The sequence below is a fragment of the Heliconius melpomene genome, chromosome 7, assembly GCF_056956725.1.
Source record: "Heliconius melpomene rosina isolate 202511_hmr_F chromosome 7, ASM5695672v1, whole genome shotgun sequence".
Lineage (NCBI taxonomy): Eukaryota > Metazoa > Arthropoda > Insecta > Lepidoptera > Nymphalidae > Heliconius > Heliconius melpomene.
Window position 1 is genome coordinate 8,523,187 of NC_140395.1, and position 19,112 is coordinate 8,542,298.

The window sequence follows — 19,112 nt, forward strand, 5'->3', positions numbered from 1 at the left end:
ATATCGACATCATATTGTACAAATTTGCAAACAGAGAAAAAATATTATAGTATAAAGTGTTCAAATGTGATTGAGTGAGTGATTAAAAAACTATTTTTTAACTCTTGCAGATAAGTCTATTTTATAATATATCTGTTATGTATATTTTATAATTTAGTCTGTTGTTTGACATAGACATTGGACATTAACAAATATGACGTCTATAAATTATCTATGAATTTGATTCTTCGATGCAATGAAAAGGCTTGATGCGGCGCAAATTGAAGACTCTTTAGCTAAGCCTTTCTAAATACTTGAAGAATTTATCGTCTTATTCATCTAAGTTAAGGTAAGGGCGTAAGGTAACCCTACGGAAGTTATAAAAAGTGATTATTTATTTTGTTCATATATATTTCCTCCTATATAACAGCCATGTTGATCACAGTAGTGTTGATTTTACTGAGTTTCGTCGGTTATCGTTTATTAGAAAGTCAAAAGTTTATTAAAGTTCACAAGTATATGTGACAGACCTAAGTTTAGTTTGTGTTGTGATTACAAAGTTAAAAGTCTTTACGAAATGAAAAGTGTTATACAGTGCCAAACATACAGACATCGAGTCGTCATCTTTAAGGTAAGGCTGGATGTGTCTTCAATATACATCAAAACGTAGTTATTATAACTTAAAGATATTTCATTAGAGACATAACTATGATAAATTATACGTTTATAGATATTTCAAATTTATTCAATTATATTAAATTGGAAACTGATTATATTGTTTTGTGATTTTTGTTTATAAAAAGAAGTGGCAAGTAATTCGGCTTACAGAAAATTGTCTTATGTTTATAAGTGTTATATTTTTAGTGATTAATTGACGTCAGATCCAATAACAATATTCAATATAAGACTTTCTGGGATGCTTTCAGAGGTCATATTATTGCTTCATGGAAAATTAATGTCTATTTTCAGGAATGGACTCTGAAGATTCTCGAGACGCTACTGGAGATGCGCGATCATCTTCAAGTAGTAGTAGTTCAAGCTCACGGAGTCGCCGAAGTTCTTCATCAGATAGTTCAAAAAAAGATCCAAAATCCCCTCCACACTCTCCTGCTTCTCCACGATCTAATGGACCAAGATCACCTTCACCTGAAAGTCATTCTCAATCATCACAAAGGTCCATCCCCACTAGTAAAAGACCACACTCCCCAGATAACTTGAGTGGAGCTCACTCAGATATTAATTCTCCTGAAAACTCAATGCCTGCCTCTCCATCGGCACCTAAATCTCCAGATGACCCCAAGTCACCTAGCGATGTCACTTCAGATATGGGGTGGCCGGAGCAATCTGAACATTATTCATCCACTGCACTTGCTGATGGAGATGGTCCAAAATCACCACTAAGTCCAAATAGTTCAATAAAATCTCAACCAGGTTCACCAGCCAATAGATCCCAACCAGTGTCCCCAGATTCTGCCTCACAGGTTACATCACCTTCAAGAAACCCTGAACCAAGATCTCCAGCCTCAAGTCCGTCCCCAGATAGAACTTCATCACATTCCTATTCACATAGGTCACCTGTTAAAAAAAATGAATGGAGCCCTAAAGAGAAATGGAGAAGACATACAAAGGCGGAGCAAAAAATGGTATCATCTCCAAGAATTCGCAGTAGATCTGAGTCAAGCCAATCAAGCAAAAGTTCATCATATAATAAAAGAACAAGTTCAAAGGATCCAGCTACAGAGGCAATATCTGATGGTAAATTTTGATATATGTGATACCTTATATTTATAATAGTATTAGAAAAAAAATTAATTATCCTTACCTTAAGACTTTCAACAAATCATAACTATATTTATTGTATACCTTTTTATTTTATTTTTTCTTTTAATTTATTATTTTTTAATACTATTATTGCATGCTTTTTAATTATTACTTTTATCATTTGTTATATTTTAAAGTTTTTTTTTTTTTTTTAATTGAACTCATTTTGATGATACTACTACTACTAATTTATGAATGGATGCTTGTGAGGCGGGCGTTAATAACTGCCACACAGTTTGTAACTAATGCGGTTATTATCATTATAAATTGTTTTTTTGTAATTTTGTTTATGAATAAATTATATTATTATTATATTATTATTTTAGGTGAAATGGAATCAGATCAAGAGGACAATAAATCTGGCAAGTCTACGACAAGTCAAAAAGTAGAAAAAGAACACAACATAAGTCATGAGGATTTGTCTGATGTGTCTGATATTGATTCAGATGGTCCAGGTGCAACAGAAAAGGAAACAAAAGTAATATTTTTTATTGTTTTTGTAGTTTCATCCTATTACTCTCATAGTGGGGTAGACAAAGGAAACCTAGTGTTAAGACACCTCATTCCTCAGTTTCTGAATAATAAATGTCCCAATTTTTGAGACATTTTTAATTCTGTTACTCAATGTCATATTTTATCTACCACAGCACTGACAACACTAAATGACAATTATTTAAACAATTCTACCACAACAATCTACCACACATCACATTTGGAATAGGATCCACTGAAAATATATTTTTAAATATATCTTAATTAGCTTTAGAAGTAATCAAATCTACAGGTTAAAATTCCACAGCATCTAGTGTAATATCTTTGTAATATATATTTTTTATAACTACATTTATTATGTTATGCAAATTGAACTACTTTGTTTATAAACTTTAACATTTTATTATATATAACAATTATATTATAAGGGTGCCGGATTACTCTATGATTTTTTCGTTTATTATCACAGAATAAACAGAAAACTCTTCCAACTCCCGATAATAAAACAGAAATAGTGAATGGTAATGATAAAACAAGCACTCAGTCATCCCCTAAATCAGATAATGCAAAAGAAGAAAACAAGTTATCAGAAAAAGTAAGATATGTTTTATTTTAAGTTAATTTCAAGTTCTCTTTTTGTTCTTTTAGCTTTTGTATCCCACATATCGCAAAGTAGGCAGAGAGTTCCCTAATTTCTGCTCAATATGAAAGACATTGTGTGTGGAGTGACGAAATTCAATGCTATGTTTTGTCTTGTAACTTGTTGTTGTAAGTAGGAATCAAATCCACAGCCTTTCTGTTTTCAGTCATCTGACTGAAAACTCTCTGCCACTATATAATTTTGGCCTCCATTATTTTTATATTTAACTAACCTTAAATAATTTATATTTAAGTGACTTTGAAGCTAATTTTTAAAGCTCTAAAAATTTCATTTATTCTTAGACTCCTCAAGAAAAAATAAGTAACACAGAAGATGGTGAAGAACAGTTGGATTTTGAAGCAGAAGAAGGAGAGTGTATTGAAACAAAATCTAAAGATCTATCTAATGGTGATATTGAAACACAAAATGGTGAGGAACATTTAAAATTTATGAATGCACTAAATTAATAATTAAAAAAAAATAATTCAAAGTGTTGAAAATGCCTCCAAATTGTATCTAACTAAACATGTTCTTGAACTTACTTTTATTTAAAATAAAGCAGCGGCCAGTTTCACCACTGGCTGATAAAGTCCCGGACAGCCTTATCTGCCAGACAAGCTATAATTTTAGGTTTCACAGGTATCAAATAGCAATATCTAGTAGATATACATTTGACACATGCATTTAATTTTGACATACTTATTTGTTATTTAAACATGTAACAAATCATATAAATTGTTGCGCCCATCAATGTGGTCACTATACTAGAATACGAAATAAGAACATACCCACCCAATAAGAAAATATTAAAACATTTCCTTTATGAACAGACGATGTTAAAGCCGGCCGTCGGTCTCGCGGGTCCTCGCTAGAAGAGGGGGAGGTCTCGGACGAAGCAGAACGGAGGCCTGAAGAGAGTGAACCCAGACCTGTATGCAGGTTCTTTTCCAGGGGTGCCTGTACTTGGGGAGTTAGTTGCAGGTAATTTATTCCTTTAATTTGTTTTTCTATTTTATTTTTGCTTCATCCTTTTCCTGCTTAGCAAGGTAGGAAGAAAGTTTAATTAAGCTTTTTGTAGTATCTCCATTTTCCGTTTAAATTCGAAACCCTATTTGTCAAGAGATTGAACTTAATGCGGCGCTGTTTTTACACAATATATAAAAAATAAAGTAATTTACGCCGGGGTGTGGGACAGACAACCATCTCGATCGAGGAATGAGTGGATGAAATGCGACATTGTGTGACAAGGTGTAAGAAGGGGTCATAAAAAATTTCAATTTCAGTCATATACCTACACCTGACTCCAGGTCGGCCTCAACTCGTCAACCGTACTGCACTATCGTAATATTTCAGATTCTTGCACCCGGGTGTAACAGACAAGGGCAATTACAACATGTTCGACGTCGTCCGAGGCATGCCCACGACAGGCGCCTACCCGCCGCCCCGCGATTCCGCTCCCCCTGAGTCGGCGTGGGAACGAGGACTGAGGACCGCTAAGGAGGTATGATCCCTTTTTTAGAGTTTACTAGAAATAAATTAATCTTATGTAAGCCATTCTTATTGGATAGATTTGTTGTCCATTTATCAAGGTCCTTTGGTTTTGTCTAATTTAAATTCTATCAGTCAATCAATCAATTCTACAATATTTAACTTTTTTTTCTTTTCGATCGCTTCCTTTGAAGCTGAAGGCTGTGACTACACACTATTGGTCAAATCATCTTATATTATATAAAAGTTATACAAAAACGTTACGTTACCTTATACAAAAGTCAACACATTGCCTTTTAACACTAACATAGCTAATCATATTGTAAACAGTTAGCACAAATAATAATATTAAAGATCAATAAACATCTATAATAATATAATTTCCGTTCCAATCGCTTCCTTCGACATGTATATAGATTTTTTTTATTACAGATGCTCAGAATAGCAAACAAGCGAAAAGAGCAAGATATGGATTTTGAAGAGAAAAAGTTGCACCTCTCAGTGGGCGGAGTAGTCCATGACCCGGACGCGGAGTTGGCGTACGCCGCCGCCGCCGTCGGGGCCTCACCACCGCACGACGTGCCGCCCTCGCATCGTGACCCGGAGATGTATAGGTGGGAGCTCTATTTACAGTACAGTCAAAATACATACAGAAAAAACAATATATACAAATTGTTGAGTTTCTTGTAAAGCCCTTTTCCATTTTTTCCTACCTTTTTAGTTTTTTCCTGAGCCGATGGTAGCTTTATATTCCTTCAATGAATGTGATTGCAAAAGTCTACTTGAATGAATAATATTTGGAATAAAAGTGTTTGTGGCCCTTTTGTTACAAAGCAAAGTTTGACTCAAACTGACACAAAATTGATACAAAATTAGGTGGAAATTTTGGATGAGCATGTTTGTGTATGTTAGCCATTAGTTTTCTTATACCTACCCAGCTATTAGCAGGATAAAACTAAAAAGAGAATGTTTGGAAATTAAAGTCGTATGAATAACCCAGATCATATGGTGTGATGTACCGCGGTCGCGTCCCGCGCCCGCCGCTAGACGAGCGCGAGCGCTACTACGAGCGCGGTTACGAGCGCGAGCGGCCCTACGAACGCCCGCCCTTCTACGACGAACATGCGCCCGTGCCGGAAGACGCACAGTTTCACAAGGTGAGTGTTTTATATAAATAGAGCTTTTGTCGTCCGTGCCTTTGTTAGATGTTTTTGTGTTTCTTTTAAATTTTCTTAACTAGCAGCATTGTATAGAACAGAACATACGGAAGCAATCCAAAAAACCTAATGATAACAAAATATCGGATTGTGCCCGGTGGAAGATGAAGCACCGTCATTTTGAGGTTTGAGATTCGAGAGATCGAGATTTGCAATTTGTATAACTTTTGCCTCGGGGAAGCTCCGACTTTGGTTTTTAAAAAAATAACCCGTTACATAAACATATTTACATACAACACTCGGATGGCCATGACACAGCCACACCCAATTTTTTGTTAGTTATAATTTTATAATTACAAAACTTGCAAGAAAGACCATAATATATATTTCTTATTGATTTTATATTTAAATTATAGTTGTATGTGTCCTTGAATGTGATAATATTATATTTCAGAGACGAGTACGTTCATCGCGAGAAGTTATAGTGCAACGTGCGGAAGTAGAGCGGCGAGACGGACGGGAGGGCAGAGAAGGGCGCGGGCGGGAGGGGCGCGGGGACGAGTGGGCGGACCCCTGGATGAGGGCCGAGCCTGCCGCCAGGAGGCGCCGACCTCCGTCCTCAGAGGACTCATACAGTTCTTCAAGGCAAGTTTTTTTTGTTTTATTAATTAGTTTGATACACTTAGATTTCAACCCGTATTCATTCATACCTAAAGTAATGTATTATTTAATTATTTATGTAGTACTGGGCCAATTTTATATTATAGTTTTCGCTAGATAGTTTGTATGATTTACTTGAAGGTTTTTTAATGAAGACGGGCCTATTTTTAGTACCAGTGACAGTGAAAGCTTGCAAGCACTTTGCTAAATTATAATGAAAAGATGACATTTCAATCTTATATTTCATTCAAATTTCTTTTACATTTTCCCTTACATTTCAATAAAGAGAAATTCCCAATTTAACTAACGAAAAACTCATTTACAATAGACAAACAGACAGAAGTCCACTGACATGTTCTGTCAAAACATACATGTTTTTTAATCATAAATTATTAATTTGGTCACCCTCCTCCGCTTCCTCCCCGCTCTCCCCGGCTGGGTTATGCTTCATAACTAATGTCGTGGTGTTTCGGTTCTCACACGAATCTCATCTCTTCGTTAAACACTGCATGAACGTTCATTGGGATTCGCTTCGTATGAATGTGTGTATACGTACGTACGTGAGTGCGCGCGTGTGTACACACTGTCGGCTGCATGCGTGTGAGTTTGTGCGAGTGTGTGCGTGTCTGTGCACGTGTGTGTGTTCTTCACCCACCTTTCTCTCCTCGGCTTCCTTTTGAGCCCACAGCTCTTCAAATTCCAGTTCGCGTAGTTCAGGCAGTCCTGGCGCCCGGCGTAAAAGGAGAGCGTCGTCATCATCTCGACAAAGGTGAACAAAATAATATTTTTCGCATGCTATTGCTATATGAAACTATTAGGTAATACGTCAGTAGGTTGCTGTTAATGTGAGTTTATATGTATGTTTATATTTTGTTTTATTTTAGCAAAGTAATGTTATGAAAAAAGTATATGACATTCAGTTATTATTGTTAAATGGTTTTTTGGAATAATTATACTAGTAGTCACAAGCTTTGTAGTAATAAAAACCAATACCTCACTATTGTTAAAATATGCCTGTACTATACAAAATACCCTATAACATGGTAGGTAGACATCACCAATTAAGTGTGTATGATATTTGTGGAATGATTTTATATGTTATTCTAATTTACATTATATCAGAATGTTTAAAGTTTAATATAAATGTTAGCCTTGTTATAAACACATAAGGAAATAGTTTGGGAATATAACTGTGATGTTAAATAAAATAACCTTTGATATTTTATTTGGGAAATTAATGAGTGTTCTCTTTTTTTAACATGATATAAATGACATCTTAAAAATGGTTACATAAACAATATAATTAATAAAAGAATAATAGCAAAATAAGTATCTTTATTATGAAATTAAATACAAATAAAAATAAAACGACGTATTGGAGCATCGTCTAGCTGCAAACTCGACCCTACATGAAACAACTCGCATGGATTATTTTCATTTCACTGTTCTGGAAAGAAAACGTGGCTTTGAGTTGCTGCAATTAACACAATGCCTTGAATTCGGGTGAAAAGTAGAGTCCGACGTTTATTGGCAAAAGCTTATTATTTGCTTTTTCTGCTATATGCAGAGATACAGGTGATGCTATAAAATAAAAAAGTGACATTTAATAAATTAACTATCCAAAGTACAATTTTGTAAATTGACTTATTGTTGGCTTACAGTGTAAACCTATTAAGTCTAGTCTCTCAACTTCTCAAGAGAGACAAAAAGCATTTTAAAAAGCTATGACCATACGCATATTATTAGAAGATTTTTACAATTTCGAAAGTTTATTTATTTATTAAAGTTTATTTATGTATTCTCTAAATGTACGAGAAGAAACAGATTTAGCAGGTTAGACCCATGGTAATGCTCCTAATTCCGATGAACTCTGAGAACGAAGAGTCTCGGTCCTATATACTAAACAACTGTTATATGGGATATACAGCGTGTTGCTATAAGAATGTATACCGGCACCAGGTTGTCCCCGTCGGTGATCGTGCGCGAGCGGCGCCTGGCCACGGCGCGCGCCACCGCCATGAACCCGCCCGCGCCGCGCCGCCGTGCTCCCTCACCCGCCGCCGCGCGCCTCGCCGCCAACCCGCCGGCGCCCGCTCTGCGGCACAAGGTGACTACATATATATGTATTAGTTATATATAAATTATAAACTTTATTAATATCTTTATTGGGATGATTTTATGAATATGTGAATAATGGTTTTTAATATAGCAGCAGACGTAATCAAAGATATAAAATTTTTTTACAAAGACGTAATTTACCCAAAATGCAATTATATTATTGTTGTGTTACGGTAGAGCTTAGAAGTCAATGATCACCACAGTGAGGTGGTAAGGTCGAATCTACTACACTACATTTAAAAAAACGAAAGTGGGCGAACTCGAAGCCGCGCTTTGCTTTGTTAGCAGAGCAAAGAAAATGCAAATATGAAACATCTTATCGGCGTCTACAGCTACACACTTGTTCTTATGCACTATACCAATAGTAAGTTACCGAAGCCATCGTTACGCAGTGATATACATAGCGCATAAGCTAAATAAGCCATATTCGCAAAAATATTTGTATGTTAAGTGAATAATTGTAAATTCCAGACCAATCGTGACGCACAAAGTGTACCTGTAAAAGTGACTGTTTGTGCGTTCGAGGAAATGATATATTTATTTACATTTATATTTTTATTTCTTCGCTCTGGTGTCGAGGTAAAGCGCAGCGTTGAATTCCGCTACTCAACACGCAATGCCTTCAGAATTCGGCGGAAAGTGGAATTAGATTCGGATTTATGACGAAATCAAATCGCTGAAATTAATTCTTTGTCCACTAAAATTATATGTTATAGATTTTCAATTATATTTCAATACAGGTTGTATCTATATTTAATCTGTTACAGGAGGAAATGGAACCATACGGACGCACAAAGTCAAGTCGCAGTCGAAATAGAAAAAAATATTCTAGATCCTCATCTTCAGGTTCAGGTAACATTTAAGAATATAATCGTTAAGAAAAATAAATTAGGAAATATTATAATTTCTGAAACAATTTATAACAGTTGGCTTGTAAGGCATATTTAATAGTTTTATCTGTATATGTATGTATGTATGTGAGAATTTTGTTTCACCCTGTAAGAAGTATTTTGTCCAACTGGATGTCTTTACCAAATTGACCACTCGGGAAAATGCATTCATTTGATGCATAAAAATATTAAATATATTTATATTCATTAATATTAAATATATTTATATTCATTAATATTAAATATATTTATATTCATTAATATTAATATATTTAATATTTTCATTTCCTCGCTCTGGTGGTGACAAGGCGAAGTGCGGCGTTGAAGGTCATCACTCAACGCGCAATGGTCCAGACATTCGGCAAATTCAGCAAAACGTGGGGACGCAGTGTCTTAGCACTAGGTCCTCTGCCTACCCTGCTACTTAGGGATAAAACGTGAAGCAAAAAATTATTTATTTACAGAATCATCATCGTCATCAAGTGAATCGGAAAGCGAATCCCGGTCATCATCGTCATCCGGCAGCTCCGGTGCGCGGCGGGCTCGCCACGCGCGCCTCCTCAATGCCGCAGCTCGCCCAAGGTTTGTTTATATGATGTCTTTGAATAAATACTTCAAGAACGGAGGGTGTTAACACTGTGTTTCCTCAACCTACACTGACTTGTGCGGGATACAGCGTAAAGCTGAAAAAGAATAGTAATATGGGGCTGTCCTGGCGTCGCCTCTGACTGTAGACACGATAATTGTGGGTTCAATTTTCAGTCAACTCAACGACTCTTAGAAGAAATCTTGAATAAATAGACGGCTGATAGTTAACAATTATATAATACTTTAACTCATATACACTTTTACTCCTAAAATAAGCCACTTTCAAGACAATGTTACGCTATCAAATTAGGTCTGATTGTAACAGAAGAATTAAGAAGAGATTATATTAAAGTGTTTCCCTCGCTCTGTTAGCAGAAAACAGCGCGGCGTGGATACCGCCTAACGTAGTCTTGAAATCAGGCGGAAAACGAAGAGTGTTTTGATACTATGTTTTATTAATCTTAACTTTTTTTATAGGGCTAATGTTAAAACGAATTCCAGCTTAGCCGCAGCTGTATCCACTGTTATGAGTAAAAAAGAGGGCTCCAGTGATAAAGGTAATGGTACAAATACAAATATATTAATGGTGCAGTATATAATATTTATGATATAATAAAGTATAGGATAGAACGGAGTGTTCTGACACTAGGTTTTGTGTTAGTAGTAAAATCTCTGATTTTTGTGATTGTTACTCAAATTAATCGTAAAAAACATATTTTTTATGTTTTCACATACTACTTCGTGTGTGCAACATCTACTTGCACTGCAATTTCTCTAACAAAACAAAATTATAGTTTTTATCTAGACAACAAGGTGGTAAAGATTTTGAAACGTATTATAACACATTGGTAATATATTATACATACTATAGCAAACTTAGTTAAGTCAAAAATATATTAATATGTATTACTAAGAGACATTTCTGAGTAAAAAATTATATAATGAACTATTGTACTTTCTATTATTATTTTGCGATAAAGAAAACACAAAATGCTTACTGAACATTTATTATTATTAAACTGTTCATATAATTTGCAATAAAGTTTTATTTTGTTTCTATTTTCAGAATTAGTTGGTAAGAAAAGATCGGCGACGTCCCCAATAGATGGCGGGGGTCCGGCAAAAAAATCAGTATCTAGACGAGAAGAGCTATTAAAACAACTAAAAGCTGTTGAGGACGCGATCGCCAGGAAAAGATCTAAAATATAGTGACGCGAGACAACTACAAAATACGTATAACGAAAGCATGGCATATGTTTTTTAAACATTGTAATGCATGCTATCTTTAAAAATTACACAACTATCATATTATATTTTATTGTCACATGTAATAGGTGCAACGTCCTATGGTGTCTGAGAAAAGAGGCATGAGTGAATCTATTTAATTTGCGGACACCAGAAAGAAGCTGTTAATCTTCGAATGGTTTATCATATTTCCCTTGCCGTTCGAGTTCGGTTTCATTATGTCATACAAGCAAACTCGCATAGTAAATGACACTTAGCGTCGTGCTCTACTATACTTGTGATGTGCACGGCTCGTGGGTTAGCGGTGCGCTGCGCGGGCGACGGGGGCGCCCCTATATAAATATGCGTTCTGCACAGGCTTCCGCGTGAACCTCCGAAACACCATAAAACATTGCGCTTATATTTTGTTAATGATCATAGCTTAGATTTTAAAGTTAGTATCATAAGACTGGCATGTTTAAAATATTATTTTATTACCGACACAGCTTTCTATGGTGGTAGTGTTGTATCAGTGTATGGACCTTAACGAGTTTACAAAAATAATATGTAGGAAAATAAAATACATTGTTTTGTATAGAAGTTCTTTTTTTTTTTTTAATTTACATAATTATTTCATTCCATAGCGATATGTTAAATTTCATACTAACTAGAAGAGTGCAGTAGTCTTATTACATTTATTAATTGGTTTATTAGAACTTAGTACAAATATTTTACATTAGAAGTGATAAGTTTTATATATAATGTTTAAAATTTTATTACTGAGACAACCGCTAAAGCTCTTATACATTATTTATGTATTATGTGAAGTTGATTGCAGCAGCATGAAAATGCTTACTTTGAAACAAGTTATTTAGTTTTTTTCTACTAAGGTGTGTAATTTGTATGTTAGAAATAAAAGTAAAGTTATGTATATTTTCACAAAGACTTTATTATTTGTACTTTAGCCAACCTATATATTCCAGAAGTATTGTTTCTAACAAGCACTTTATTTAAGTTTAAATCTAGAAGTTTCACAAGTGAATTATATGCTATATACCCAATTCCACAACTTTTAGATTCTGAGTAACTAAATCCACCTTGTGTTAAATATCCCATAATCTCCCGTGCATTATTATTGCGTACAGATGCAACTTGAGGAGGAAGCCATAATTCTCGCATAGTTTTCACATATTCAGATAGTTGTTTTGGTTGGTTTCTTCTCTTTGGATTATTCTTCACCTAAAATTAAAAAGTAAATAAATATGACCATTTAGAAATATTTTAATTATATATTGCAAATTACATTATAATTTATCATTCAGGACCATATCTTTTTTACTTAGATTTATAATAATTCCAAACTTACCATAGTAGCATTTTTTCTTAATTTTAAGCGTTTTTTTCTCATTTGCTTTAACAATTTATGATGTTGAATTCGTTTTTGCTTCCGCAATTCTGTATTTGGGTCATCATGCTGTGGTTCTCTAATATTATCTTTAGATGAAATGTCTTTAGTTTGTGGTATGCATATCATAGCATTTCTGGATAAATTTCCTTTTTTCATAATTTGTAAGTATACTGGTACTAAGCAGTAATCAGAGTTTTCCAGATATGATATTTTCTTCTGTTTTTTAATGGAGTCCTGATAATAAAAATATAATTTAGAATTTTAATTTTTTTTGTCTAATAATTTTTAGCACTCAGAATTTTAGATTTATTAAGTGTTACAATTAAAATACATATAAAATATTTCCATTAAATACATATAAATTTTTCAATTAATTACATATTCATTGAATGTTTGCAGCAAAAAGTATTTTTATTCACAGATACCATTATATTATATGTACAGATAAATTGATTGGACCATCCATTACCTCTAAATTATTTAATATATTTTTATCACGCAGAACAAATAATCTCTCTTGTTCAGATTTACCCCAATCTTTTAGTAATGTGTACCAAGGACATGAAAATGGGTGCATAACACCAAGTTTTGTATAATTTATTCTTTTGCTAGGAGGTTTTTTAAAGTATTTTTCTTTTAATTCAAATTCAATTCTTTGTTCTTCTAGTACTCCTGCTTCACAATCTGGTGGTAAATAATATTCTCCAGTTTCAAAAGCTAGACTCTCTGCCTCACGCAGTCCACCAGATCTTGCTCCAAACATTATTAATGTCAACCATAATGGTAAACCATAGCCAGAAGGTGTAATTATATCCCATCCACTTCCATACCCTAAAAAAATATATAAAGTTATAAAAAAAATCAAAATAAAAAAAGGTAGGTTCCAACTATCCTACCCTGGTATACATAAGAAATAGCTTAAGTCAAAAAAAAAATTAAGCTACTAAGTTCTTCATTAAAATAGTTTGTATGTTTATTGCTATTAATAGTAATGAGGCCTATTGTGGTGCACGGGCACAACTATGTGTCTGTAAACACAACAGATTGTGGAATCAATTCCCACTCATGTAAATAAAATGGTGTCAAGGTAAAGCACCATATTGAAGTCTACTACTCAACATGTAATGTATCCAGAATCCGGCAGAAGGTGGGGAGCAGAGTGCCGTAATACTACTTGGCTTTTTGTGCCTACCCTGCTACATGTAGAAAGCCTGGGCTGAGAGTGCCTGAAGATGAAAAAAGAAACCAGTAATTTCTATTTAATACATACCAACTCTTTTATATTCTGAATTTTGAGACCCAGGTCTTTGAATAAGGACAATAGGAATACTTTGGAGTGCAGGATCATTTTCATTGATTTCACCCGGCACTAACTGTGTTTTAGTAATATGTTGTATAAATTGGGCATTATTAAGTTTATTTTTCTTGATTATGTCACATATAGAAGAGTTCCATATTGGGGATACAGGACTGTAAGAAGGAATACTTAATAATGAATCAGGATCTATTATTATATCATAGTTATTTTGAGGTTTGATCCTTTTGACAGGGCGACTCAAACGGGGATCTCTTATGATTAGACCTAAAACCAATCTTGGTGGCAATTGTGAAGGGGAATTTATTGATCTTAAATTTTTCCAGTAATCATGTTTTTCTTCTAAATATAATTCCTGTTTCGATTTTAAAACTTCAAGTATCCAATCATCACTTTGTACTGCTTTTATACTGTTGATACAATTAAGAGCTTGAACAAATATTGAATGACTTCTGGGGCCAGTTAATCGAAATCTATTTAAAGTTCCAACCATGACCATTAATTTGAGTTCAGAATATTTTGTCATTATTTTCCTTTTCTTAACACATGAGATTTCTTTATGTTCAGAACTTATAGTGTTGTTAGAGGATTTGCATATAAACTCTGTTAATATATTTTCTACCTGTTTACTCTGCGCTGGATGTACAAATAGCCATAATTCCTTGATTAATTTGTCAGAAGCAATCCATAAATATTGAACTTTACCTATAAAATCAAAGGGATATGAGTTGGGCATGAATAAATTTATAGATCCTTCTCTGTTACCACTAAGATATGCTTTAGCACCAATACTGACATCACAACTATTGCATGTAATATGATTGAACATTTGTACAATTGCTTCAAATGGTCCTTTTATCTTAATTGGTACATAATAAGAGATATCTTGCAATAGACAATGTGCTGAAGTAGCGCGATAACAGGCCCTAAAGGCCTTGTCACATGGTCTATAAGCCAAGCGGTGTCCCCATCGGTCTATCATATGAAATCTTTTAGCATGCCAAATGTGTGTTTCTAACCAAATGTTTTTTCTTTGACGTCTTTTATATTCATCTAATAGATTCATTGGACGTCGTCTAAACTTTCGAGAGGGACGTTTTTGCTTTGGTGGAAGACCACTCTTCTTAAGTTGTTCTAAATGTCCCTCTCGCAATCGTCTCGGTAATCGCTTGCAATTGTGACTCATTACTCGTCGTCGCATATGAACAGGCAAATTTTGAAATATGAGTTTAGTTTTACTAGGGCGCAAAATACTTTCAGTCATAGCAGCGATTTCAATGCTTCTTGAAGCTGCAAATCTTAAGCTGTTTGCAGCATGAGGCAGCATTTCAGACCCGCCTAAAGATGCGTCAAATTCATCTGTCTCCATTGTGAAAATCCTCTGTTTATTATATTAATAAGAAAAATATAAGATATTTTTAAAATATCTAACCTAAAACGACATTAAACTATTGTCATTTGTCACATTCTACTTTGACGTTTAATGGTAATGTCAAATACTCATAATAATAATCCGGCAAGAGTATGCGAGAATTGGGCACACCTGGAACTTTATAAACCCTATTCACCTTAAGCCATGTGACAGGTCAAAAGAAGCTTGTATTTTAGGTGATAAAGGTCATAATAGATTAATGAATGTAAATAATATTATTGAACCGATGTATACACTTGTTATTAGTTAATAATAATTATGATTTAAATTTATCGATTTCATCGACGTTAAAATGATTTTTATAATGATATTCTTAAACTTTATACAATTGCACATTGTACATATGTAAAATTTAAAGTGAAAATAATAGATGATTAGAAAATAATCAAAAATGAAGTTTGTTTTCAGATTAAAAGCGGGGATTATGGTATGGTTCTTTAAATCTGGCGTTCCGTAAAAGCGGGGAACATTGTAAAATAACATACTTCAAATCTAAAAATGTTTCTATTCACCCCATTCAATGATATCGTAAATACACTAAACATCCAAAAGCCAACATGTATTTTTTAATATACAACGTGACAACTAAATTACATGTTATTAACGACTTGAAACAAAATATGAAAGAACTTTAGAATTGGCTTGGCTTTACCTAGTTTTTAATTACTTTTTCTAGGGAAACAAATGTCATTGAGACTTGGTTGGTTTTTTACAGGATGATTTTGTTGGGATTTCACTTCTTTCTGCAGAAAGCAGGTAATTGATTAGTTTAGCAGAGCTTTTAAGTGCCATAAATCAGAGTAGGTAGGAGTGACAAGTTGACAACTAACTCAGGTATGGCGTGGGATAATGGGCGTATTAAGTTTTCTTATTAGATTTGTTTTTTTTTCTTGTATTTATACATCAATAGAAGAGTCCATCACATCACATCACTTTTGTTAAGGCACCATTTCCATTTGTCCTATGGTTTATTCTTAGAGTCCCCTATCAGATACTCCAGACCTTCAATTTTTGTACATCAAAAGAAGAGGTACACCACGCTAGTACGTCGATATCTATAATAGCTTGGCTGGATTCTTACAGTTTCTCATAAGGGTCACCAGTTAATTCGAACTGCTATAGGTACTATCCTTTTCTCGAACTATTTCGCAAAGCACAGGCTTTGTGTCGACTTGGCGGAGACGGAGATAATGACAGACCCACTCTGGTTGAGGAAGGCGGGAGGCATTTGGACATGTTAAGGTAAATAAGCATTAAAAAATAACCAAATATACTTATTAATAAATCTATGAATCTTGAGGCCTGTGGTGGTGCAGGCGCAAGTGTGTGATTGTAAACGCGACTGGTTGTGGGTCCCCACTTAGAGGAAATGAAATATTTGTTTAAAATATATATTTTCATTTCTTCGCTCTGATGTCTAGTCAAAATACGGCTTTGATTCCCGCCAATCAACACACAATGCCTTCATAAATCGAAAGTGGGGAACGAAGTATCTTAACGCTAGGTTCCCTCTGCCTACCCTGCTGTGTGCGGTATGCAGCGAAAAGCGGACTTATTTTATTAATTCAACTCTTTAGTCACTTGTCAATTATAACTAGGCATAAAATTTGGAAGAAGACGACAGCGGGAACCCGCTGAATTCAAAGGGCGAAGGACCGGGCGAAATGGCGAGCATTGGGGGAGGCCTATGTCCAGCAGTGGACTTTAAAAGGCTGATGGATTAATGGATGTTTAAATTTGGTAAACATTTTTTTAAGTTTAATATTATGACACCCCCATGAAGACAGGGCAATAATGGATTTAATATCCTTTATATTACCTTTATCAATACGTGCACAAAGTGTGTGTTATAAATCTCCCAATAATCCGAGGACTTAAATTAAGTGGGTAGGTATTATTTACCAGCACTATGTGTCCTTGCTTACTTTTTTAACATAAGGTTGAAATTTTTAAAGCCCTCGTTTCTTTGAGTTTAAATTTAACTGCTCATTTGGATTTGAAAACTTCTGCTTAACTGGCTCTCGTTCTTCTAATTCTGTTTTCGTAGGGGACTGAAGTACTCGATCGTGCCCCGTGGCAGCATTATGCCCCTATATCTACCATTGAATAAAATAAAGAACAAAATAAATAAATAGCTTGAGTCATTTTATTCAAAATATAATTACATAGTGTCAGTAAAAATATACAAGAAAGGTAATTTAAGCACATTCTTTTTTTTTTAATATTTCTAGATACACGCGTGTCAGGAAAATGATTCTTTTTTATTATTTTCTAATGTAAATTCGCATCGCATCGTATTTCTAATTCGATTTCTAATGCAATCATCAATTCCAACTGTATCCCACACGGGGCAGGCAGAGGGAGTCTAGTTTGTATTGCGTGTTGAGTAGCGAAACTCAAATAACTTAAGACTTAGGTCCTTATTTACAAATCGCTCTCAAGATCGGGCTCAGACTTGAGAGCGGTTTATAAATCCGGGCCTTTGAGATAACATTATAACAATAAATAGACAACAGACATAGATATTAATTAATTAAAAATCGTAGTAATTTAGCCCAACATAAAAGCTTTTTTCTTAAGTTAAAATTTTTGAATAGTACCCAATCAGTGTGAGAGATGCGAGTATTTGACATGGTTTAGCAACGAATTGCTTACTGTAATTGTTCAAAAGTGATAGAGCTTCTTGCCCATAAATGATCCACCATATGATCTCATTGACATTGATGAAGGGACCCTACTAGGCCTCATGAACGCAATTATTTAGGAACTTGACTGATAGGCCGATGAATGGTCACTTCACATTTTACAAAAACCAAAACTTAATCAAGAAAAAGCAGCCACAAGAAGATAGAGCCAACGTTTAAAAGTGCTTTCCTAATAACGTAACGACTTAATATTCAACTGTGGGTTGCTTATAAGTATCTATTATATGATGTACGGTTAGATTACTATTTCATAAGAAAAGCAAGACGCCAACATGGCACTGAGGCACAATGGCGTGCGACTGTAAACCCGACAGTAGTAGGTTCAAATTCCACTCTGGAGAAATCTAATATTTAAAATAATATTTTCTTCTCCTCCCTCTAGTAACGAGACACGGCTTAACGTTGACTTCCGCCACTCAACAATGAATGCCTCGATAATTCGACGGAAAGTGAGGAATGGAAGTGTTTTAATAGGAAAGGAGCATCTTAACACCAGGTTCCTGGGGTCCTGCTGTGTGCGGGATTGCGAGATGAAGCTAAATAAAATAATTATACGAGTAGGTGCCACAGTTGCAATGTTGTTAAGAGTAGGCATATGTATAAAATATTTTATATTTTAATAAGAAACAATTTTTGGTATTAAACGAAAATTTTACGTTTAAAAAGTAAAATTGTCATGTAAATAACATTTTCTTAGTAAAATTGTAATAATATATTTATATATAGATAGTTTTATAATATTATTGCTTACAATCTTATAAACATGACAATTTTATAGGAACATTATGAAATAGCTACTTCATATCATGTATCGAAGGGAGCACCGATGATTCTCTAAGATTATATCTTCCTTGGCTTTCAATTGTTTTCCAAGACGACCAAGGAACAAAATTAGCTTTCACAATGATCTCAGAATATGTATCAATCTGTCAAATCATTATGAAAACCAGTCTCGTAATTCCTTTTCTTGTATTTCTTCAGCTCTTCATGTCACTTGCTTCTTTAGCTTAGTTTCTTTCTTTTTTAAACTAAAAATTCTTATAAAATTTAAACTATTAATTTTAATATAAAAACATTTATCCGCTATAGAGAACATACGAGTACAGTTGACATATTTACAACATTATAAACTATGCACGAATTAACTTTAAATACGGCTACGCACAATAGAGAAGGCAATATGAATGGATTTGTC

The 19,112-nt window shown here is 34.3% G+C and overlaps 2 protein-coding genes and 1 long non-coding RNA gene across 6 annotated transcripts; 2 read left to right on the forward strand and 1 right to left on the reverse strand.

Moving 5' to 3' along the window:
• The first annotated feature begins 169 nt into the window (after positions 1-169).
• Positions 170-12,000, forward strand: LOC146537640 (uncharacterized). 4 transcript variants are annotated; one of them, XM_085187551.1, is made up of 16 exons: positions 170-328; positions 949-1,734; positions 2,127-2,278; positions 2,762-2,887; positions 3,235-3,361; positions 3,763-3,913; positions 4,286-4,433; positions 4,853-5,034; positions 5,421-5,577; positions 6,032-6,222; positions 6,926-7,006; positions 8,197-8,344; positions 9,123-9,207; positions 9,710-9,827; positions 10,311-10,390; positions 10,900-12,000. In XM_085187551.1, exons 2-16 carry the CDS (start codon positions 951-953, stop codon positions 11,040-11,042), a joined length of 2,673 nt encoding a protein of 890 aa, XP_085043677.1. In that variant the 5' UTR covers positions 170-328; positions 949-950; the 3' UTR covers positions 11,043-12,000. The 4 variants fall into 4 exon arrangements, with proteins under 4 accessions (XP_085043677.1, XP_085043679.1, XP_085043680.1 ...); XM_085187553.1 differs by having other exon boundaries at positions 6,941-7,006; XM_085187552.1 differs by having other exon boundaries at positions 195-610.
• On the reverse strand, positions 11,987-15,379 carry Pop1 (POP1 ribonuclease P/MRP subunit). Its single transcript, XM_085187555.1, has 4 exons — positions 13,736-15,379; positions 12,935-13,296; positions 12,424-12,699; positions 11,987-12,296 (listed from the first exon to the last, which is right to left on the reverse strand). Exons 1-4 carry the CDS (start codon positions 15,147-15,149, stop codon positions 11,994-11,996), a joined length of 2,355 nt encoding a protein of 784 aa, XP_085043681.1. The 5' UTR covers positions 15,150-15,379; the 3' UTR covers positions 11,987-11,993.
• Positions 15,380-15,443: 64 nt separating this feature from the next.
• On the forward strand, positions 15,444-18,497 carry LOC146537642 (uncharacterized). Its single transcript, XR_014878097.1, has 3 exons — positions 15,444-16,454; positions 16,811-16,952; positions 17,260-18,497. It is a non-coding gene; the product is annotated as an uncharacterized LOC146537642 (long non-coding RNA).
• The last annotated feature ends 615 nt before the right edge of the window (positions 18,498-19,112 follow it).